Consider the following 23,246-nt stretch of genomic DNA (forward strand, 5'->3'; position numbering starts at 1 on the left):
ATCCGTGTCAAGTAGCACCTGTCCTATCTCTATAGCGTCCAAGGGCCGCTCGACAACGTATCTATAGCGGCCGCAATGACAGCCGCCTCGAAGCGGACGATGCACAGAAGCCATTGCTAACAATGCGAACTCGAAGTCGTAAGATGACTGATTAATTGAACAGTAGCGAATTAGAGAGAGAAACTCAATGTAAAACGTCGATGATTGTTTGGAGGTTGCTGTAGTTGATGATTTTGATGGAGACTTCCTACCAGAGCTTCTTCACAAACAAATAGAAAAATGGAAAAAGGTTAAAGTTCCGATTTAGCAATTTTTTTGATTGCTGTCCCAATTATCGGGATGGGGAAATGTAGACGTCATACATGCAACGTAATGATTCTAGCTTCCGCATGCATAACTTACCTTCTGCCCACCTTATTGCCTGTTTTGTCTGTTTCACTGACAAATCGAGGTGAGACTGGCCGAGGCAAAAAAAAAAAAAAATAAACAAACATCGTAGGTAATATGCTTCATTGGCCCGCCAGGCAAAAGGTTAAGCTCCCCATCTGGGAATCGAACCCAGGTCACCTGCGTGACAAGCAGGTATGATCACCACTACACTAATGAGGACTAGTCGCTGGTAAGACCGACCTTATATGATTATATAAATAAAACTGAAAATCTGGCGGGACAGCCGCCGGAATTTGTTGCTATAGCTGCATTTGTAATAGCCTGGCCGTTCCGCAACATCCGGCATATCAGTCTTGCGTATAAATAAGGGCTAATATCTCATCTCGCCGCGGACACTTGGATGCCTCCTTCAAGTGGTCCTACACAATAATGAGACCCTTATTCATCCTAAAACCCATCCTCTTTATCAAACGACCAACGCCCCTCCTCCATACCTCAATCCCATACCGCATCTCAAACATGTCGACATATCCTTCTCCCTCGCCTGCTAGCCTAGCCCGAATTCAGGAGGTCTTCACTCCTGAGCTCTATTCCCAGGTATACGACACCTGGTACAACGACTTGCCACATAGCTCAGTCGTCGCACCCGAAGCTACTGTCAAGAAGTGGTTCGGCCTGTCGTCTCCCGCCGAGAATGCGGCCCTCGATGAGCTTTGCACCAAGCGCTTCAAATCCGCCCTCTCACTCCTCCTTCCTGACGCCTTTCCGCTCCCTGAGCCTCTCCCGGACTCTCACGCTGAGGAACGCCGGCAGGATGCCCACATTGCTGCGCCGTTCTTCGGCGCCAACAGTGCTTTCCCTACGGTCGCGAGTGGAGGCTCCAGTGGCGGCACCGGAGGTCTCACCGACGAGGAGGCCCGCAATGCCTTAGGCTTCATCATCCTATTGGACCAGATGCCACGCAACATCTTCCGTGCCAACCAGGCAGTCATCTACAACCACCTAGATCGCATCTCGCGTGCTGTCACATACACTTTTCTTAGCCTTAAACCTAACCGGCGCCCCGACACACAAGCTTCCATCGCCGTCAGTCCCATCCGCCGTATCTTCTGGTATTTGCCTTTGATGCACAGTGAGTGGCTAGAAGACCATGTGCGTTATTCCGAGTTGATGTCCGAGTGTCGCGCTGAAATAAAAAGCAAGGGCCAAAAGGAGGCTCTTGACTGGGTGGATATGAACTCCAAGTCCGAGGAGAAGCATGTGTCACTTCTGAAGGAATACGGACGATACCCTCATCGCAATGAGCATCTAGGACGAGTATCAACGCCAGCAGAGCAGTTTTTCTTGGACAACGGTGGGACTTATTACTAAAGAAGTCAAGTTTTTAATGTATTAGCCTAACCTCAAGCATATGTCTTCAGAGAGAGGTTAAAAAAGCCCCTCTCATCTGCATGTATGTACAAGCTGAAATGTATCATATCGTGACAGGCCTATCTATATATACCTAAACCTATTTCCAAAACCGCAAGGCCTGGGAATTCGACCGTTTCAAATTCATGAGCTGTAGATTCTTTAATGCGCCTTGTCCTGCATCCGCCGCAACATCTCGCGGTGCGTGCTCTGCATGCCTCCAAAATTCATCATTTGTTCCAGACGCTGATCCGCTAACTCGCGATTGCGCAGCTCGTTTTCGCGTGTAGTTCTGTCAGCCTCCATTTTGTTAAGGAGAAGGCTTCGTTGGCGTTCCAGTATCTGCTCGTCTTCCGGTCGGTAGCATAGGTGACTTCCCATGTGCGCCAATGATGACGACGGTTTGAGACCTGGCGATGGGGTGGGTGATAAGCGCACTCCAGGATCAGCTTGGACGCTTTCCCGGAATGAAGCTAGTTGGCTTTCGCGCTGTTTTGGGCTCAGTACAGAGCGGCGATGACTGTTGGGATTTTGGTTGTTACTCGGAATTATCAAATTAGACATGGTCAAATTCTGGCGCTGCAATTGTCCAGTGTTTCCGTCCATAGCATTCCTTGCTGATTGACGTCGAGAGATGATTCTGCTGTCGCTTGCTCGTAGCGATAGGGCAGACTGTGGCATTTGTGCGAGTTGATGCTTGTTTTTTAGGTACCCGTCTCGCCTATCGAGAAGCGTCTGGTTATTGCCCGCCGAGGCACGACGTCCAGAGGATCGATGCTTGTGGCTTTCCTGACCAGCGGATTTCCTTGATGTACGGCGCTTCTCATGGCGAGCATTAGCAACCGCGATTGATGGGCCATAGAAATCAGCTAGCGTTTGAGAAACGCCAGTGGTAGGAATAGACACATCACCAGCTGCCAACTGCAGATCTTCAACATTGACGGGTCTAGCAGACTCTTCAGTAACACTGACATTGCTATCAGCCTTGGGTTTTATGTTTTCAAGGTCTGGATGATCAGCACCTATGGATTGTCTAACCCAGTCATTAGTGCGAGATTTGAGGGCAGCTTGTGAAATTTTTCCAGGAAGGGCAACTTTCTCTACTGAAGAAACTGCTGAAGTCTGGGAGCTAGCACACTCCTTTTCGTCCTCACGATTGGAAGTGGATTTACACGAGTTATGATCCGACACAAGGGACTCTATATGACTAGCATCATTTTGGGAGTCCTGATGGCTTTCTGTCTTATTGGAGGAAGATGAGCCTTGGTTTGTCGCAAGGCTTCTTCGGCTCTGAGCATCATCAACAGTAGCAACAAGTGATAGACTTTCATCTCTGTTACTACCAGATTCTTGAGAGGCATTATCTTGCGCTAAATATTCCGGTTCCTCGATCAAGATTTCGTGATGGCTCTTAGTGGGCGAGTTGACAGATGGGTGAAACGAAGACCTTCCTGGCGAAATTTGAGGTTGGCTTGCCATTGGAGAAATTGGCACCGACTTCGCATGGGCAGATGAGTAGGAAGACACCCTTTTAGTAGAAGATCTCCTTGGTGTTGACAGCGGTTGAGATCCGGGATAGGGATTGTTGTATCTCGGATCATTTGTGCTTGTCGATATGTGGCGTTGGGGAATGCCATTTTGGGACACGCCAGACTCGGAGGCGGAAAATCCACCGTGGCGATGATTGCTATATCGCCTAGACTGGCTATAATCAAGAGTTGCTATGCCATGGACACCAGAGTCTTCAGAACTGCGTCTCGACTTGGATTTGTCGTCTCCATCAACCTCATGAATACTATCCGCATAGGTGCGTTCCCAGTTAGCCTTTTCATGGGCAAGCTGTGTTTGCATAGCGCGGCCAGCAGCCTCGTTCAAAGCTTCAACATCAGCACGGGCAGCCTTTTCCTCGGCTCGTTTGGCATTCTTCCGAGAGTATATCTTGCGCCAGAGGTGTGCTTGGGCGACAATCCCAGCACCCCACAAGACGATTATAGCAGCGAGTTCGGCGCGAATACCCTTAGTGATGTTGAACGTCATGTGATATTCGAATAGGTCGGCATGTATGTCCCAAAGATAAACCCAAAGCTCCTTCAGGCCAGCGCGACTGTAGCAATCAACTCCCAGAATTACAACAGTGGCCCCGGCGAATGATGTCAGAGCCATGAGGGTCCAGTCTCTAGTGAATGGGATCCAGTAGATAGACCAAGCAACAAAGGAGCATCCAGCAATGAGGGCAACTCTGCCAGCAGTGACATGAATAAGGCCATCATCGCCGAGACACAAAAACCACATGCCTATACAAAAGCCACCCAGAAGACAAGTAAGACTTTCAATAATCTCACGGAATAGCAAAGACATTCCACCAAGTGCAAGTCCTGTGACGAGCCCGGCAACCAAGTAGGCGCACTGAAGTCCCTTGCTAATAGGAGGGTTCATCACGTACACTATTAGAACAATAGTTGCAAGGGCAGCTAGCATGGCACCGCCAAGAAAAGCCTGAATAGAGTTGCTGTTCCAGAAGGCAAGGACGCCCCCAGAAATTATGAGCAGAGCTCCAGCAATCCCAAAGGCAGGCGTTAGCCTGACTTCTATCGGTAAAGCAGGAGAAGGCGCGGTTGTAGCGGTAGACGTGGCTGCCAGTTGTTGTTAGTACACACAAAATATAACATAACCTTCTGCCATTGGCTTACCTGTGGAGTTATGAGTTGCTGTGGAGTTTCTTCCGGGTCCAATTGTAGAATTTGACAAGTTGAATGGTGCGGATGTGATAGTGGCATGGGGTGTTGTCGTTGTTGGTAAAAATGAGAAGTCTGAGGCTGTCACTGTTGGAGTTTCGCTGAAGCTGAGTTCGGAAGTCGAAGTTGTCTGAATGACAGAGTGTGTAGAGATGGGGTTCGCCACATCGACTTGTTGTCGCCTCAAAAGATGAGCTGTAACATCATGTGAGAGAAGGAGCAGAGATAAGAATGATATTAAGATAGATACTGAACGAGGCAACATTGTAGAGGTAGTTGTAGCTGTGTAGTGATTAAGATATTTGAAGAAAACAAGGTATGGGTATAAGGTGACCTTGCGAGTTAAATGAGTGTCGAGAGTTGGACAAAGGTATTAAAAAGCGTAATGGTAATAGCAAGTAAGCATTATTGTTGGAGGATGTCCGGAAGAGTATGACAAACTATTGCTTCTGAAAAGACCGATGGGGCGGATCGGAGAAGAGTATCTGGATGACAAAAGCAGAACGCAGCTCAACAGAATATGAGCCAGTAATTAAGGAGAAAAGAAGTGGTGAACAGTAGGAGCATAGACATAAAAATAAAAGAGAAGCGGAGAGCTGGTTAGGAAGGTGACACCGATCGTACAGAACAAAGACTGGTTATTGACCGTACAACAATACACGGATGCACACACTGCGGCAAACGAGTGTGAGAGTGACCAAGAGATCAAGAATAAAGAAGTGAAGGTAGAGCGGAAGAATAAGGAAGGTGAAAGGAGAAAAGAGTTGGTTCAAGTCTGTCTGTCTGTTGAAGCCTACCGCTCTTCCTGTAGAGGCCAGAGCCTCCTCCTGCACACAACCACAATCTTAGCTGTGGCTTGAAGCGAATGACAAGGCCGTGAAATGAGTTGGATGGAGTGGGTTGCCAAGGAGAAAAGAGGAATCTCCACAAGGGAGGGGAAAAAAACCCAAAAGACGTGCTGAAAAAAAAAGCGACGATAAATTCGAGGAATGAGTAGGGCCCAGACATGCTGACTAGAACTACGACAATACGCAAGACAAGGGGCAATGATTTAGTCGAGTTGAACGAGTCTGAATGAATTTGTCTAGGTTTGTGTCTTATTTCTGCAGGCCCGACTGGGACATGGAGAGCAGAATCAGTTATCTTACTGATGATATGCTGTACGAGGAAACAAAGCCGTCAAAGTGGTTCGTTTGGCTGATCCGTGGTGCTAGAGAGAGACTTCCAAGTATGACAAAGGCTGCATAGAGAAGGTGATCATAAAGCTGAATCGTTGGCGCACGTACAGCTCAGTGATAAGAGAATATGTGCACATGAATACAAGAAAAGACTCACCATCTCAGTGAGAGCATGGCTGGTGTTTGAAGATTACAGTGGCGATATTTGTGCCGCCTCACATAGCGCAAGTGATAGACGAAGAGTCATGGAAAACAGTAGGGTGCAAGGGGGGCCTGGAAGCTCCCAAAGAAGTGTCATGATGCGAGGAGGAATCGGAGTCGTGACGAAGAAAAATAGTTGAAGAAATAGAAATTTTTTATTGATCAAAGGGCAGCTAATCGAGAGTGGACATAGAAACAAGATAGCAGGAGGGATGAGAAGAGGGGCAAATCAATCAGGCAGAAAAGAGGAAGTAACGCAACAGAGTTTTCGATTGGCGCAAACGCTAGGGAAAGAGGTTCTAGTAGGAAAGACAGTTGCCGTATTTTGATACGCTATCGCCGTATTATCCCAACGAAAACAGTGAGTGGTATTTTTGAGAGACATGAGAAAAAGATGATCTAAACCAAGCCATGACAGAAATGAGGAGAAAAAGGCAAGATCTAGATCAGGAAAGCAACAGCGCACGTACGCTCCGAGCGCTCGATAGGTGTAGAACGAACGGACTTTCTCCGATGGACCTAGACCCACTCTAACTTGATTTTATTTTAGAGTTCAACAGCGGTTGCAGGAGCAGGAAATTAATTTTTCTTTTTCTCTCTAGCGACTAATAAAATGGGTCCTAGCTTCTACTTTAAGGTTTGAGCTGTGGCGAACACTTGACCTTAGCGACAGGGGCCAATAGAATGACAATGTGATCCTCTCATCCTTCTCAACTGATCTTCAGCAACTGATGAACAATGGAGGATAACTAGTTGCGGTATGTCCTGAGCACTAACTGGGTAGGATAAAAAGTTTTATTTCCGCGAACTTTGCTTTGCCTCACTAGGGCGGGCTGTGTAGTATAGTATAAAGAGTAGGGTTATAATGTACCCCAAATTAACCCTTGACAGAGCAATAAACTCTGCGGCGTCTTAATTCTATTGTCTCCCTCCCTATTCCCTAGCATTCTGGCTGTCCACATCATGGGTATACGACTGAGACAAGCTCTAACACAATGTTTTTGTTCCTCTTTTCAATTACATAGATAAGATTCTGCGTTGAGCAAAACTGCTTGCTCCCTGTGTCAATGTTCCTCGAATTTACTGCCCCAAAGCTTCTTTTTTGTATGATCCCTTCTCCCTTATGTGATAATTTGTCAATGTCAACATCTGCATCCATGCGTTTTTAGGCTTCCAGCAATGGAGGGGGGGGGAGAGAAAAGACCACGGAGGGCCAGTCGAGACCGGGAGTCGAGACCGGAGGGGGGCTTGCTGACAAGTTGAAAAGGTCTCAATTTCATGGTTGCAGAGGTAAATCGCAATACTTTTCTGGCTTGTCATTATTTTTTGTTCAGGGTGGGAGGGGGACGGGGTCTCGACCTGTTTGGGGAGGCGTTCGTCAAGTATGCTAGGGAGCCGTTTTCAGGACGGCATAACGGCGCTCGTTTTAGGGGTTGAGATGTAGAACTGAAGCTGGTTCACGTCAAGACTGTCTCTGCAGAGTTCATCCATACAGGTTTTGTCGGTCTTCGCCGATAAATAGCGAAAATGTTGTTAGTGGGCTTTGAGCTTGTTCCGGCTTTTCTTAGCAAGCCTAGACAGGGCTATCCTGTCTCGTAGTACAGGCTGTGCCACGTTGATCGGTCGCCTAAAAAGGATTTAATGAGGTTAGCTGATGGGGGCTTGTGATCAAAAAATGGCCAAGATAATGTGGATGAGAAAGGAAGAAAATGGGACGCTGAGAACTTTGAGGGAGAAAGTGCGAAAAAAAAAAAAGGAATTATTATGATTAAACTGGGAGGGGCACATGAGATAACATTGATGGACAAAGATATCGGGAAAAGAGGAGAAATAGGCAAGAGTCTGAGAGCTAAGAGAAAAAAGAGAGAAAGCTATGGAATGGATAATGATGGAAGTATCTCGCCGTTTGCCAACGGTCTGAACATTAGGCAATTACCTATCCGACTGCAACATTATGCAACCTTATCCTAAACCCCACAACCCTTATTCTTTGTGTAGAATGATGCCTTGGGAAAATCAAGTGATCACAGCTTGAATAATTGTAGGGTTACTCCTCTCATAATATTTTTGCATTGGGCTGATTTGTGTTGCTATTATTTTACTTGTTTGTGAATTGATTGTATGGGTGTCGTGTGGTCTTGGTGACGCCATAAATCACATACAATTAAACTGGAAAACGATAATTATCCACAAAAATAATATTGATAGTAGCAGCAAACAAAAATGGGCTTCCTACACTGCCAGCGAGCGTGGCTTTGTAGATGCTATTTTCATCTTGGTGACATTGGCAAATTTCTTTTCTGGTCGTTCCCACTATATAGGCAACCAGCTCTCCCCGTGAGCTGTTAGAATATATATGTTGCTATTCTTGTCTCAACCCGTCTCATCTTCTTAGTATTCTATGTCTTCGTTTCAGTCCGCCTTTACGACGGCATCTCTTCGCGGTGCTTTGGCCATCTATTAAATAGAGAGTCTTTGCCGCCTAAGCTCACGAAAAAAAAAGCAGAGAAGCAAGAGAACGAGAACTACCGACTGATCACGAAGGAAACCAGGCATCGCTTGGTTTTGTTTTTGTGAGATCTTTTGTCACTCTTTCGCAATGCTTGAATGTGTTTCTGATTTTACGACTACCACCTGGGATAACGAAGAAGCCTCTGATTTCATAGCGACGACGGCAACGATAACGACAACAACGGCGACAAGTACGAAGGCGACGATAGCTGACAGTAAGGACCAGACGACGGCAGCCAAGGAGCAGGTACAAAAGCAAAAACAAAGACAAGCACAAGGACAGGCACAAAAAGACCAGCCACACTACCGATATCAGCCACGTCTTCCAGCGCCACACTCGCAAGCGCCACACTGGAAGCGCCATAACCCGTGCTCAACAGCAGAAGATCCACACCAGTCCGGTAAAAAATCCGCACGGTCCTCATCTCCACCAAAATCCCTGGCTCGACCATCGCCATCCTTGCTTTTGGCGCTGCGCTCATCTCTTTTTCTGTTTTTCTCCCTTCCTGTGCATTTTGTTTGTTCTGTTGTTTTTGTTGTCGTCATCTTGGTTGCGGCCATCGTTGTTTCTTCATTTGAATCCGACTTTGCATTTGCTTTCTGGCCGTCTCTGTTTCTTGCTTGCTGCTTCGTCCTTGTTTTTAGTTGGCGTTCCTGTTTTTGCCAGCAGCTGACTCGCTATTGGATTCTATCGTCGGCCAATCACCGTCGTTGCTCGCCTTCCTCACCCCTTCTTCCCCTTCTTCCTCTCTTTTCTTCTCTGGCGCCTGCTGTCGTTTCATCGGCAGTCGCCTTCCTCAAGTTTCATCAACGGATTCCCACGCGACATCTAGTTCCGCATATCCCGCATCAACCTCCCTAAGATTTGCCTCAAACTCCAAGTCCCGCTATCCAGCCGGCTATTCATCGTCGCCCGTTAATAGCATTGATACACCAACTGTTCCTCCTCCTGCTTTGCATTGTCACGGCCGCTCTATTGAACCTAATCTGCAACAGAAATCTGTGTCTGCATCTGCATCACGCACCTTTCCTGTCTTATCGCCAACTACACCATCGAGTCGGTTTGGAGGTCGCTCTCGCCCCCTTGCTGCCCGTCTGTGGAATCCCACAAACTCCACACCGCGTCTGCCTAAACACGCTAATACCTCAACTCTCTCGCCGTGTTCTTCCCCACGTGGCCCGGCATCTCCACGCAAGCATCGCACCTCCACTCCGTCTCCGCCTTCTGTCCCTTTTTCACACCCTGAAATTGAGAGACAGAACGCATCGGGTACCCCTGATAACTCTCTTCTTGCCGACCCGCCTCTGTTGACACTTCCCGAGCAGCGTCAGTCTAAAAACTCTAACTCGGCAAACCACGCTGCTTTTAATCTTGATTTTGATACGGGCCGTCGAGTGTCTTTGCCGCGGTCTGTTAGGCTATCATACGAGGAAAGACGCAGCTCTGTAGCATCCGCACACCAGCGGCCGAGCCCTGTAGCTGCACCAAGCTCTCCTGAACCCTTCCCGGTTTCCCTGTCGTCGCACCAAGAATCCTCTTCGCGGCCACTATCTGGAGTCTCACAAACCTCGCCTGATACTTGCCTTCCACAACCACCTCCGCCTGTCGTAACACCTCCATCGCCTCATCTACGCCAAAACGCCACAATACCCAAAATCTCTGTCACTCCCACTATGGCCACCACCACCGCCACCATGTCTCACCCGTCACAGGCTGCCACTACTTCAACTCCGGCCCAGTTCTCACGGGATCTTGAGAGAGGTCCTGACAGCCTCGCACCACCAAATTTCCGCGTGTCTCTTGGTAGTGTTGGCTCAGGGCTTTCATCTTCTGACTCTTCTATGATGGGTGAAGATGTCGATGGTATTGATGGTGAAGAATGGGGACCCCAGCATCCTTGCTATCCGCACCGTAACCCGTATGTGCCTGTCGACTCTCCCGAGTATTCAGGTACACGCATTATCCGTGTGCGCCGCGATTTCCTCGTTTCTGGTGATGTTACTCCTGCTTTTGCCGACCTATATCCCGAAATCCTCGATCCCGCCGGTATGTCCGAGGCAGAGTTCAGACGTGTCGTGGAGCGTGTTAATAAGCATCTCCAAGAGACGTTTGACCCCTACAGCGCACGTAATGTCGTAGACGGCGTGCTGGGTTTAGTTACCGGGTGGATATGGGAGGATCTTGGCATGACGAATGTCAAACAACGACTCAAGAGCATCGAGGCATGGCTGGAGAACTGGAATCGCGAAATGGAGCGGTCAATGGGTGCTGAGGGCCGAAGTATGGCGCCGAAGATTATCCCTCTGCGACTATCGGGCTATATGAGTGTAAGTCTTGGCTCTTTTCGCTACACTAGAATTCTTGCTAGTAATTGACATGCGCATGCTAACATCTAATCTCACAGCTCGATATCCAAATCCCAGATCCTGAAATTGCCCCTGCGCAAAACTCACCGACAACTCCTGGTTCAGCCATGTCTCGCATCGCGCCTTTTACACCACAGGCTGCTACTACGGGCGTTGCGTGAAGCTCTGCTTTTGCGAATGCCTGATGGCTCCTGCCTTGCTCTCCGTTGTCCATATATATATTCTTTCTTTTCTCTCACTTCCCTTGCCCCATTTCTCCTTGCTTTGTTTCATTTCTGGTTTCCGTTTCTTCATTGTTTTATACCCTCCCCTTGGCTGTCTCATGATGATAGCTGGACGAGCCGGCGCATTTGGTTGACGATGTGGCTATGACTTTGATTTTCTCCTCTGCGCGTTTTCTTGATCGTGGTAATCACGAGTCTGTTTATTGTGTTTGTTATCTCCTTTTCCCTTGCTTTTCTTGTGTATTTTCTTTTCCCCTTTCCTCGCCTCCTGCAAAGACTCCCACAAGACCGACTTTGATACCAGTTCCTTTTTATTTGCGCTATTTATTGGGGTGGGATGGAGTGGCGCAATGTGGCGTTTTATGTTGCTGTTATTGGTATTGTTCTTTCTATGTACTTACTTCCCGCTCGATCTCTGTATCATAATGTCTGATATCTAGTTTACATACTTGGCATTCATGGCTGATTAGCGGACTTGGTCCCAACGTAAATATGAGTTTATCCTGTCTATATATAGTACGTAGATGACACGCGCGTAGGGCTGAATATCGCTGCTGGAAGAGAAAATTTTATATACAAGACAGCGTTAGCGTCCAGTGTGCAAGATGTGTGTGTATCGACATGGAAAACATCAAAACCTCTGTGCATTCGTTCAAATCTTTCCGCTGGTTCACCTTTTCTTCACAACTTCTAATGACTGTGCAATGTTGGTCTCGATTTTCACGTTCTCTCCGTATCCTGAGCCAGCCCATTTATGCACCTGCTGGATGCTTGCTAATTTCTCGTCAAGATCCGGAGAAGAAGAGCCGGCTTCGTACGATGAATCATGGTAGGTGTCTCCATTGCCATCCCACATTCGGGAGCTCGATACTGGAGTAGTCATGGCGGGAGCAGGTAATGGAAGCGAGCCGCCAGAATGCGGAAGCAATAAGTGGCTGGACAAAGAGTCGGCGTTGGACCCAGTTAGGTCAGAAGCATTGGAAGAATCAGACGGTTGGCGGGCATGCTGCTTTTCGATTTTTTTGCTCTCGATTAATACGTTGACTCTGAGACCGCTGTGACGTCCATGCTCGTCTGTCTGGGCTTTCTTGTTCGCACTGATGGGTAGCAATTAGTTAGCATTTGAGACGAAGTTGTTTTTTTTTTGGGCAAAAAAGCAGATGGGCTGGCTTACCGAGAGCTGAGGATTGACCTGGCCCAGCTGGGTTGTTGAACACGACCAGGCGTATACTCTTCCAACAACCAGGGCCAGAACCGGGACATGCCACACCGGACAAGTATTCTCCGATAGTTGTTGATTGCATCCCTCGTCAGCCCAAAGAAAAGGAATATGGGGATAGCACAGATGGGGTAGATCCATGTACTATTGGTTAAAATAAAGGTATTCCATTCGCCAGCAATGTAGACGACGGTGTTCCACGGCATTCCAGGTACGCCTGTGTGGATCTTGTGAAAGTCAAAGGCAAGAAATGGCGTAAAGACTCTAATGTTGCGTGAAACAAAGTACATGATAACCGGCAGGTATGGAACGATGATGGTTAAGCTCATAAAGTAGAGTTGCTGGCGAGCACGGTTGCTTCGCGATCGCACGAGCGGATTGCTAGAGGCCGAAAGCACGTTACCCATACTACTGCGAAGGTCTCTAAAGCGGACGTAAATGAGGACTAAAGATATACCAAACTCAAAGTTAGAGATACGGCCTGCTTACTAGCAGAGAATATTCAAGAGTAAGCGCAGAGATAGATGGCAAAGGACGAGGGCGGAAAGCTATAGCTAATAATTAACCTACCAGCATACACTGCCGTGAGACAGGGGAAGATGACCTGAGGAAGGATGAGAAAAAGGACGGGCCACGAAGAATACACACGATTTACGCAGCCAGACAGAGGAACGATCCCATAGCGTTGTGAGGATATGGGGTAGATCCAAGCTAGCTGAAGCAATGGCACGGGAAATATAATGAGGGCCTGTATCATATTCTTTCGCTTCCTCTCTCGCTTGGTCATTGGCCCGGCCCTCATCATGTTAATGTTGACGGCAAGATTGCGCATGATGGCGAAAATCGAGGCGACGACCGTAGTTTGTGCACATAGCAAGAGGTAGACGTGTATATCGCAATATCCAACTCCGTTCCACCAGGTCGAAGTATCCAGGCTCGACCATATCAGAGCGTCGGCCAAGAAAAACACAATGGTAATGAGAACGCTGATGACGAGGACTGTAGCGGCAAACTCGCCGTTCCGATACAAAAGCCTTAGCGGCACAAGACACATCAACAGGGCAACAATGCCAAATACGACGCGGCAAACGAGATTGGCTATATGTCCCGGCGGATAAGCCTCTGTTGATGGGGATATCGGGACCATGACCCCTCCGGGCCCGATTGAAAAGTAGGAGAGATCGATGATATTTGGTGGCGGCATTCTGTGTTATGTATCGAGGCTGAATGAAATACAAGAACGAGAAATGAAGATGGAAGGCTCATGAAATACAGGAAACTGGAACTCGGGGTGAGGTGCAGCGGCCAGGATGTTGCAAGGAAAGGGACAATGCAGATTCTGCCTCAGAGGGCGAGGTAACACAAGAGAAAGTAGACGAGGGAGATAAAGGAGACACGCCACGCAGCGTAGCGCAAGAGCACGACAGGAAGAAACAGTAGCTAAGCAATCGTACCAGCACAAAACAACGTGGGGGAAACAAAGCCAAGCAAACAGCTCTATAGGCGAACGGATAGGGTGATAGGCGTGGCTAGAGACTAACAAGCTAGAGAGCATCAAGCACAGGATAACGAGGCGTATGGGATAATAAATACTGGCCGCAAAGCAAGAAAATAACTAGAAGGTCATAGAACACCGAGTAGACCCTTTATCCTGGACTTCCTGGTGGCTTTTAGTAACAGTTTCAGTTGTAGGTGGCTGATATGAAGGCAGTGCCGGCGTATCGCTCGATGTGATGGCAGCTGGTGATTAGAGGTTCCCCTAGCTGTCCGTAATGATATAGAGACGATAGGGGGTGGGGATGGTAAAAGAAAGGAAAAAGGAGATGTGAGAGACGGAGGACGGAGGAAGGGGTGAGAGGAAGGGGCAAAGATAGAAGCCGTAGCTTTTATAATACCCAAGATACGATGAAAAGGGTTTTTGTAATGGGGCTAGAACAAGCAAGATAGTCAGGCTTAAGTTAGAGTTTATAGTTTAAAGACGATTCTGTATCTGTAAATGAAGTAGAAGTATAAAGCAACAAAATACAGGAAGATTACACATCTATTAACCAATCTGTGCAGGAGAGAGGCAGAGCAACTAGGGGAAAGAAGCCGCGGTTGTGAGGAGACAGGGCAGGCAGTATGAAAGTAGTAGGTAAGCTGGAGCAGAGATAAGGCACTAGGAGCTGATATTGAGACGGATAGTGGAGCGAGAAGCAACGATAAGGGTTGGCGATTTCATGACAGATTGAAGCAAGTATGGTAGCAGGACTATACGGAAATGGCCGAACCAGGCTATGAAGGGCGCCGATCAAGAATCTAGAACAGCCAAGGGCAGCGTGACCGAAGTAAGCCAGGGGGTTTGCTTCTGGTATTCTTCTATTGGGCGTCAAGTGTCGGGGCTCTATCAGCAGGGTAGCGATAAAAGAGAAGAGGGGTGTGAGAATGGCACGATTCTTCAAGCATGGGGCTAGGAGCGACAGCCTTTGCTGCAATATGGCTTGAACGGGACTCCAAGCGACGAGTAGTGGGAAAAGATAGCCCCGCTTCTATTGGACAGGACAATAGTAATGCTCCCACTAAGAGCTAATGACGGCTATTTGGGAAACCCTAATAAGTAGTGGCAAACGCCCTGTGGTTTGCGGCAAGGAACAGCATATTTCGCGGCAATTTCTAGTTATAGATGGTCTTGCTGTGGCCCTGTGCTACCTCTCTCTTTCCTGATTAGCGCGCCTCTGTATTTGTTCCTTCCCCAACGGATCTAGTATTTCATATTACCATATTTCTGGCCTTCGGCCATGGTTCTTTTTCTTCCTGTAGCCGTTGTTCGCTCTTCTTCGCATGCATGCTGGTTTTAGAGCTGAAAAGTCCTAATTGCCTAAAATGGATTTGAGGAAGTCTATAGTGGAGCCTTGTTGACGCCCAGGTCAGACTAGGCCAAAAGAATAAAGACGTGAAGGCCTGTCTTTTTAAGCGTTTTGATTGGCTGTTTCGTGCGAAGCACGGCATGGGTCTAGGGCCTGGCGACCATATCTGACCTGACACATCTAAGATGACTTGGAACATCAAGACAGATGACACTGATGGCTTGGTTTAGTTATATATATTATAGCGCGAAAAAGAATGTGACACAGGCACACTAGCGACATAACACAGTCGTATTTTTCCACAGGCGGCGGTGCCAGAACGCCATAAAGGGGCCTTTCCTGCCCGTTTATCTGGTTTCTTTCTGTCCGCTGTCTGCAGCTTTATATCCACTAATGAGTACAGCCTACACATGACACAGAGAGGAAGCTTATGGTCGCGGGTGGGGGATGCATGTGCAGTTATTCTGGCTACAAGCATCTTAGCCTCATATTAGATTTGCCTTTGTTTGACCGTTTGCTATACTCTGCTCGCTTTTGTTCGCCTTTTACTGGTCGGGTATGCAGGGCTTTTGAGAATTGTAGAAGACTGGACATGGATGGGGCTTAAAGTCGTGACAAAGAGCGACTAGCTGACAAAAGAGCCTAGGACAAGCCAGGGTATGATCTAATACGATGTTTGTAACCCGTCCTCTTGTTAGTATTTGGCTACATAGGCGCTGCTTGATAATATGTTCGGATAGATACAGCCAGCGGAATCAATCCGGGAGCACAGGAACACACTGGCATACACAAACAAATAGGCAGCACAAGCTGCATATGTCTTGGTGTGAGACGGCGAACTCACCACCACGGTTTTGACGTTTGCTCGATGGGTTAGGGACACCTGCTACTCTTGCCACTTCAAGTTTCATCTGGGGGTTGCGCAAACTGACTGGCTGTTGAGGCTTGCGGCAGAGATGGGGGATGGATGTGGTGACCAGGCCTGAGGACCGGACTCTGCGGGCAGATAGCTATGTGTCGGACAATAGGCGAAGCCAATAAATAGCCTGTACGGCAGGGCAGATCCAATAAAGAGAAAGAATTGGGTGATGACAGATTATTTGCTCACCCTGCACTTTTTCTTTGCGCTAGGCCTGGTTATCCCTGGTCGCCCACATGGGATATTTATGAGTTAGCCAGCCGACGGATGGCTTTTGGTGAATGGTTAGTTTTGTGAGATCCGCTGCTTGTGCTTGGACCGGACATGAGAGTTGATGGAGTAGTGCGCATGTGGGTAAGCAATAGCCATACTATGGCGTCTGTTAACTAAGATGTGGAGGGCTGTTTTCGGGTCTTGTTTGTGTAGTGATAAAAGGCGCGCTTTAAAAGGGACTTTTGCGAAAATTTTGACAGTAAGCGTCCCATGGGCACCTGATATCACACGGTAAGCAGCAACAAAGGTCGCTATCACCTATGCTCAAAGCTTGGAATTTGCATGGAGACTAGTAAAACGGGGGAGTACCTCAAATCACACGGTTAACCCTAGTATAAGGCTTTTTTTCTCGCATAAATGATCATGGCTATGAGGCTGGATAGTGGTGTGGAAGCGTATCGCATAGAAATTAGGGAAGAATAGGGCTAACTAGGGTTAATCAACAAAAAATTATATGCCGAGCTCTTATAGTCGCGTCACGTGAGACGACAGACTATGGCTGATGAACGGAATGCAAGCCACAACACCAACATGCCATGCCATCTCAAGAATGTAAACAACTTTACAAATGCGGTAAACAGCTGCGTAGTAAAAACAGTAATTATTCTCATTCTCCTCGCTTTTGCGGTGAGCTAGCAGGGAACGCCTAATAATCTTTTATTTTCTTTTTGCCGCTTGTCTGTGCAACGTCAAAGCCGTGCTATGCTTTCCCCACTTCAAAAACTTTGTTGATTCATAAAAATTGGTAGCCTTGTGGTCTTTGCAAACAGTACAGACACATTCTGCCTTTTTATTTTTTTATTTTTCATTTCGCGATCTCTCTTCTTTTCTCACGTCACGCTACATATTGAAACCAGCTAGGAAACACCAGCTTCTATCGATCCCCTCTTTTTTCCCTCGTCGACAACTTTTGATTTCTATTGAATTACCCCGCTCTTTTTTTTTTTCTTACAGAATGTCTTCCTTCATTGCTCGTCGTACCGTCGTCTCGTCGGCTTCTGCCGCCCGCGCGTTCAGCACCTCTTCGTCGATGAAAATCGCCCGCATGTCAATCATCGGCCACCTGACTGCCACCCCCGAGGTTCTGCCTACCAGCAAGCCTGAGCTGGAGATACTGCGCTACTCAGTGGCTTGCAGCAGCGGCAAGGACAAGCCTGCTAGTTTCTTTCGCATCACCTCGTTCCTGAAGGGTGACGAATACAGCAGTAAGAAGAGGGACTTTATGCTTGGCCTTCCTAAGGGGTGAGTGCTCTGTGATTTCTTTTTCGTCTAATGTGTAGCCTTGCTTCATTTATTTTTGTGATCCCGTTGCTAACTGTATGCTCATTTTCTAGTTGCATGGTCTATGTTGAAGGCGATGCCTCTATGTCCAGCTACAATGATGAGGCTTCTGGCAAGACCATCAGCAGCCTGAATATTGTCCAGCGTATGACAAGCCCTCCATTTTCCTTTCGTCCCTCTTGCACGCCGTGTCGGCATGGCATATAGATAAGCGAATCCTTTACTGACTTTCATTTAGGCAACATTGAGATTCTCAAGCGCCCCAAGGCTGAGGGTGCTGACGAGAGCCAACAGTAAGCGTTGTACCAAGAGTTGCGTTGCTACAAAATGATGAATATCAAGCCGGCCTGAATTTCTCAATTTCGTCCACCCATGCCCCATCTGTTATTTTCTGAGAAGGCGCCACGACGGATTACTGTGGTTTCACTGCATCCCCATACTTGCGTGGCGTCTGTGTATTTTACTACTTCCTACTTGCAATGTACTGTTCTTCTACTAGATTGTGAGCATTTGTGGCACATGTCGCTGTTGCTGCTGTTTTTATTTTCCGTCTGTCTATTTGTATTTTATTTTTCCATTTTATGGCCGTGTTTGTACATCAGTTGTTGTCGCAACCGAAAAAAAAGACCGTATGTTCTATAGCTTGCTCCCGTTGATATACACCAAGGTTCGCACCAATCTCCTAAACGAGGGCCACGCTGTCCATGCAGCCGTAGCCCGCAGCCACACCGCCCTCCTCGCTCTTATCGCCCTTTGTTCTCAGCAAGTAGCCAGCATGTTGATTGCGCAGCACCTCGCCCGACTCTTGATTCCACACTGCCGTGCTGTAAACGCCCAGCTCGCAAATAACACCGCCTTTCTCTACCACGCCATTGCGCAGAATTACGTTCGTCACGGGTGGCGGCGTAATGAGCTTCATCAAGATGTACGAACCCCACGTTTCCTCGGGGATACTCTGTAGGTATGCTGGGATGGCTGATCGGTAGATGTTGTTGCCTCCACCCTCGCGCTGTGGCTTGAGCACAAAGGCCTGACACAACTCTGGATCCAGGGCCATTTTGCGTGCTGCCAGACCTGCAGCAGACGTATCCATGGGGTAAATATTGGTGAATGTCTCACGCAGTAGCGCTGTTTCAACCGCGTCTTCGTCAACAAACTGGCCCAGGAACGCTGGCGGCTCGCTGGTGCTATTGGCCCGCGGCGTTGCCAGCACCTGCTGAACCTTCTTGCAGCCAGCCAGCTGGGTTAGCACGCTAGGGCACTTGATGGCGTTGGACCGCTCGAGATGGTAGCGACCCTCCCAGACCTCGGGCACAGGGTAGTCGGACGGATCATAGGCGGAGCGAAAGTAGACGACGGCGACTTCGTAATGTACCGCAGGGTTCTGTGGGACAGTGTATATGAGGCGGCGCTTAGCCGAGTCTTCGACCGTGGTGTGCGTCCGGATCTGCGAGATTGGCAGTCGGAAGACGGACACCGCTTGCTGCGTGGCTGCCGCGGGCTGCGTTAGGTAGTACTCGAGCTGACGCTGGTCAAAAACGTTGCGCTCGCCATCTTGCACGATGAAGAGTACACACCGGGGAAGGGCTCCGGCGCCTTCGGTGTTGTTGTACGCATCATAGGCCGCACGCAGACCAGCAGCTAGCTCCTGAGCGCTGTCGCTGAGAGGGGTCTCAACGGTGCCCAATGGGAGGGGATTGGATAGCAAGGGAAACTCGGCAGAGGCAAGATACCTGTCAGGATGGTTGATTGTTAGTGAGGGTGCATGCAGGAAATGAGTCAACTGGGCCTCTGGCTTACCGGTGAAGCTGGGATGTTTTAGATGACAGGCCACCAAAGGAAACGGAGATGGTGTTGAATTCGACTTGTTTGGCTTGTAGCGTGGTTTTCCCGTCGACAACGTTTTCATGCACCATGTAATCGGAGCGGAACAGGCCGAGAGAAAGGGGCTATCACAAACGGCTGTTAGAGAGTGGACTCTTTTTTCTTTTTTTCACTTCTTTCCCCTTCTCTTCGCTTGTATAAATCATACCTGGACGTAGCCCTCGGCCTTTACCCGCTCATGGACCTTCCACAGGTTCACAGTGAAGTCGTCGCCCTCAACCCTAAGGAGTCAGTATCAAGCTCAGACACTCGCTTATATCTTGCTGCAGGTGGTAGAAGTGGTTTTATAGGTAGAGCGACTCACTGTCTGACGATATCGGCCAGGAACTTTTCGTCGCGGCCGATTTTGATGTATAGCTCACCATATGCCTTTTGCACGGCATGTGCTTGATCAAAGCACTCGCGCGGAAAGCGGCTGGGGAACAACGTTACCGGCACATGGCAGCCTAGAATGGCGTGGGGATCGTTAGCCAGTGGGAATACAGCCGGCGGAGGCCGGATGCACAAGCCGTTGGCAATGGTCCAGTCCTTGATGACAGAGACGATGTGGTCCTCCTCGGCGGCAGTCAGGGCCGGGGGATAGGACTTGGGGAGGCTCATGGCTTTTGGTTGTCTTTTTGGATAGTCTTGGGAGCAGTTGGAGCAGGATTAGTAATGGCGATGAGGGGGATGAGGGGATGAGGAATGAGATGCGGGGCTCACCCTTTGGCCGGCAAAAGACTTGAGTGCTTTGGTGACAGGAACAAGTCGAAGGCAAGTTGGAAAAATAAAAGTTTTTGAAAAGACCTCTTTTCAGGTTTTCATTGAGAGTAGATGCGTTCTTTAAAAGCGACGCATCCATCGTAGACAGCTGCAGACTCCGCTGATCAGTGCACGATGGCGCCATGAGGATTTGGATGGGGGAGGCGCTAGGGACTAGGGTTACGGGATCACGTGATACGATATTGATGTTTGTGACATCAATGAATGCTAGCAAAACTGCAGACAAAGACCTACACAATACAAGCTAGCTAGCTGTCGGCCGGCTTGAATGCACTGCCATAGGCCATAATAGAGGATGATTGAATGGCTGGAGTAGAGGGTGCAAGTGAGATCAACAGAACAATGTTGGGCCATGTTTCCTTTGTTCGTTGTAAGCATCCCTGTAAGTTGATCCTTTGACTCATACCAGCACCCTATTGACGAATGAGTACAGTTTGTGAAACATAGGCAGTAAGTCTAAACTATCGACACACTACTTGTATTATACCATGGATTTGAGGGGGACAACCACAGTGCTTTGCCGGTGAAAAGTGAGGGAACCAGTACTGATATGTAGGCGGCCCGCAAGGCAGCAGCTGAGAGGAAAGTATAAGAGTAGACTTACCCAAATAACTAGTATCCCCTCTCCTTCTTTTCTTTCCCTTTCTCCAACCACCCAACACACACTTCCACGCCTCGATACCTCCGCATCCAATCTTCTGTTTATCTCAAAAAAGACTCTACTCTTCAAAGCTAAAATGTTTGGCGTTTTAACCATGGGCCTCGGTGCCCTTAGTGGAGTAGTGACAGCCCCCGTGGCTGCAATTCCCGCCCCAGTCTTGGGAGCTGCAGGCTTTGGGAATGCAGGCGTTACTGCAGGTAATTGTTTGTAACTGAAGTCCTAAGAAAGCAAAGATCAGAGTTGCTAATGTACACAGGTTCCATTGCTGCTTGGATACAGACTTCAAATGTCGCTGCGAGCAGTATCTTTGCTGCGCTCCAGAGTGCCGGAGCAACCGCGGCCACAGGCGCTGCACTGTAGGAGGAAGGGAATATGGAGTTGCGATTTCCTCTTTCTGATATCATAGGGCCTGCATATCTGAAATAAAATAGTATTTTATAACGAAGTTAACGGAGTGTGAAGCTCCTAGTGAGCCAAGTGATGTTAGAGACTGAAAAAAGGTGCCTATGTCATGTCTTCAGTGCATTGGGTTAGTGCATTTGCCAACTTGGAGAGTGTGGATAGACATATTCTGCTATGAGATTTTAATTGCATGAGATGTAGCCAGTTGCTGTCCACGCTAAGACATGAAGCTGAGACAAGAAAGTAGACTGTGAGGGTACCGGCCATAGAGCGCTGTGTATATAAAGCACACTTAGTCCGCAGCTATAGCGCTCCTATTTTCTCGCTTCCTTAGCCTACGATACCCGCCTAATTGATTGACACTGGACGCGAACCCTCTACGCCATTACACCTAGCCGAAAAGAAACACAAATATCTACCACACTTCTTGTTCCCTGATCACCCAAGATGCCTTCCAAGCTTTTGGAAAAGACAGCAGAAGCTCTTGAGGTCTTGGGCTTTGGAAGGGCTGGCCTCATCAAGCGTATGCCATGCCAAAAAGGCCTGCCCCTCACAGCAACAAACACAATGGCCAACTGTACTAACCTGATGGCTTTCTTATCTACATAGGAGGCATTGCTGCCAGGCTTTTTCGTGGCTACCAGCCTGCGCGAGGCGTCTTTGCCACGCTGCAGAGTGCTGGCGCCGGTGGCTATGGTGTAAAGGTACTACATCAAATGGGGGTGGGGGTGGCAGGGAACGAGGGGAAACATGTGAAGCAGAAGAAGTAAGGGCGATGGAGACTTATCAACGTAGTATTAGAGCATCTTTTTGGTTACAGCATTGAATACATAGCACTACTTTCTTGGGGAAAATAGGGAGCTTGGATGCCATAGACACCAAGGCAATGGACAAAGAGAGGGAGCCGGGGCTCGATGGTCATGAGGTTTAGTTGCTGCCGCGACCAGGGCAATGAAGTAAAGGACGTGATACTAGCTTTGTATTGGGTGTAGAAATCCCTAGAGATGTCATCCCTAGAGAAATCTTGCTTTCTTGTCCGCTTCTCCTCTGTTCTTCTCTCCCACACTAACGCAATTCTACTCAAATGGAAAACCCGACCCAGTGCTGCCTCTACTGACTGAATCACCTGAAATTAATACGCGAATTGGCTCTGACGTGGTCAAAATGATAGAGCTCCCCAAAGAAGTGGCCAAAGCCCTCGCTACTTGAGGATTTGGCAGTGGCGGTTTGATTAAGAGTATGCTATCGTCTCTCCCTCATGGCGACCTCATCGCGGCACGCCGGCTAACGTGGATTTTTAGAAAGCATCGCGGCTAAGATTTGGGGGGGCCATAACTTGGCGAAGGGCACGTTTGCGATCTTTCAAAGCGCGGCTGCTGGCGGTTATGGGGCCAAGAGTATATGCCAGGATGGAAAGCCTATCATCAAGGCTCTAGATACTGTGAAATATAAAAAATGAAGAAGTGGCCCCTCTATGCCTAGGTAGCGGGCTGAAAAAGTATGATTTGATGGTGCAGATTTCAGAGTTCCATGGAGCAGTAAGACAGGCATATCTAGATACTCCGTCTAGCACTATCTGGGTGGCATGTGGCTGTCGAGGAAGAGAGATATTGTCATTGCCTTTGTCGCCAAAGCCTGGACATTCTGTTCAGGATTACTATTTTGCTAGGGCACAGGCATTGTAGAATAGATCTTAAATGTTGAATCAGTTGGTTTATTAAGGGGTTTAAGTCTGTTGTGGAGAATCTGTCCTCAGTCGGGTTAACACTGGGTAAACCTGTGCATAAATACACCGGCCTAGTTGTGCATAGTGATAGAACTTAAACCTTTAATAATTCAATAGAAAATCAATACACTTCACAACAGGTTATGAGCCCGGTGTTTCTAGCACACTAAAAATCACCTTCGAAAACAGACAATTGAGACGACAACCGTGAACGAGAAACAAGTCGAGAACCGAACCGATAAATCTTGAAGACGGAA

General features: G+C 48.2%; 7 protein-coding genes across 7 annotated transcripts; 4 read left to right on the plus strand and 3 right to left on the minus strand.

The window, feature by feature from the left end:
• Positions 1–909: 909 nt before the first annotated feature.
• HOO65_050348 (uncharacterized protein) lies at positions 910–1,761 on the plus strand (the record flags this gene model as incomplete). The annotated part of the gene is made up of 1 exon (XM_071000857.1): positions 910–1,761. One exon carries the CDS (start codon positions 910–912, stop codon positions 1,759–1,761), a length of 852 nt encoding a protein of 283 aa, XP_070858407.1.
• Positions 1,762–1,962: 201 nt separating this feature from the next.
• Positions 1,963–4,800, minus strand: HOO65_050349 (sulfite exporter family; the record flags this gene model as incomplete). The annotated part of the gene is made up of 2 exons (XM_071003172.1): positions 1,963–4,433; positions 4,491–4,800. 2 exons carry the CDS (start codon positions 4,798–4,800, stop codon positions 1,963–1,965), a joined length of 2,781 nt encoding a protein of 926 aa, XP_070858408.1.
• Positions 4,801–8,513: 3,713 nt separating this feature from the next.
• On the plus strand, positions 8,514–10,953 carry HOO65_050350 (Ras modification protein ERF4; the record flags this gene model as incomplete). The annotated part of the gene is made up of 4 exons (XM_071003208.1): positions 8,514–8,672; positions 8,719–8,826; positions 9,071–10,753; positions 10,831–10,953. The coding sequence occupies 4 exons, from the start codon at positions 8,514–8,516 to the stop codon at positions 10,951–10,953; spliced, it is 2,073 nt and encodes a 690-aa protein (XP_070858409.1).
• A 733-nt stretch (positions 10,954–11,686) lies between these two features.
• HOO65_050351 (Pheromone receptor 1) lies at positions 11,687–13,439 on the minus strand (the record flags this gene model as incomplete). Its single annotated transcript, XM_071003299.1, has 3 exons — positions 11,687–12,113; positions 12,191–12,680; positions 12,806–13,439. The coding sequence occupies 3 exons, from the start codon at positions 13,437–13,439 to the stop codon at positions 11,687–11,689; spliced, it is 1,551 nt and encodes a 516-aa protein (XP_070858410.1).
• Positions 13,440–17,228: 3,789 nt separating this feature from the next.
• HOO65_050352 (Single-stranded DNA-binding protein rim1 mitochondrial) lies at positions 17,229–17,851 on the plus strand (the record flags this gene model as incomplete). The annotated part of the gene is made up of 3 exons (XM_071003535.1): positions 17,229–17,515; positions 17,608–17,699; positions 17,793–17,851. The coding sequence occupies 3 exons, from the start codon at positions 17,229–17,231 to the stop codon at positions 17,849–17,851; spliced, it is 438 nt and encodes a 145-aa protein (XP_070858411.1).
• Positions 17,852–18,236: 385 nt separating this feature from the next.
• Positions 18,237–20,038, minus strand: HOO65_050353 (Glutathione synthetase; the record flags this gene model as incomplete). The annotated part of the gene is made up of 4 exons (XM_071003294.1): positions 18,237–19,287; positions 19,355–19,503; positions 19,587–19,659; positions 19,743–20,038. The coding sequence occupies 4 exons, from the start codon at positions 20,036–20,038 to the stop codon at positions 18,237–18,239; spliced, it is 1,569 nt and encodes a 522-aa protein (XP_070858412.1).
• Positions 20,039–20,955: 917 nt separating this feature from the next.
• On the plus strand, positions 20,956–21,221 carry HOO65_050354 (uncharacterized protein; the record flags this gene model as incomplete). Its single annotated transcript, XM_071003571.1, has 2 exons — positions 20,956–21,058; positions 21,118–21,221. 2 exons carry the CDS (start codon positions 20,956–20,958, stop codon positions 21,219–21,221), a joined length of 207 nt encoding a protein of 68 aa, XP_070858413.1.
• Positions 21,222–23,246: the final 2,025 nt, after the last annotated feature.

Source organism: Ceratocystis lukuohia (genome assembly GCF_044167205.1).
Source record: "Ceratocystis lukuohia strain C4212 chromosome Unknown Supercontig5_pilon, whole genome shotgun sequence".
Taxonomy (NCBI): domain Eukaryota; kingdom Fungi; phylum Ascomycota; class Sordariomycetes; order Microascales; family Ceratocystidaceae; genus Ceratocystis; species Ceratocystis lukuohia.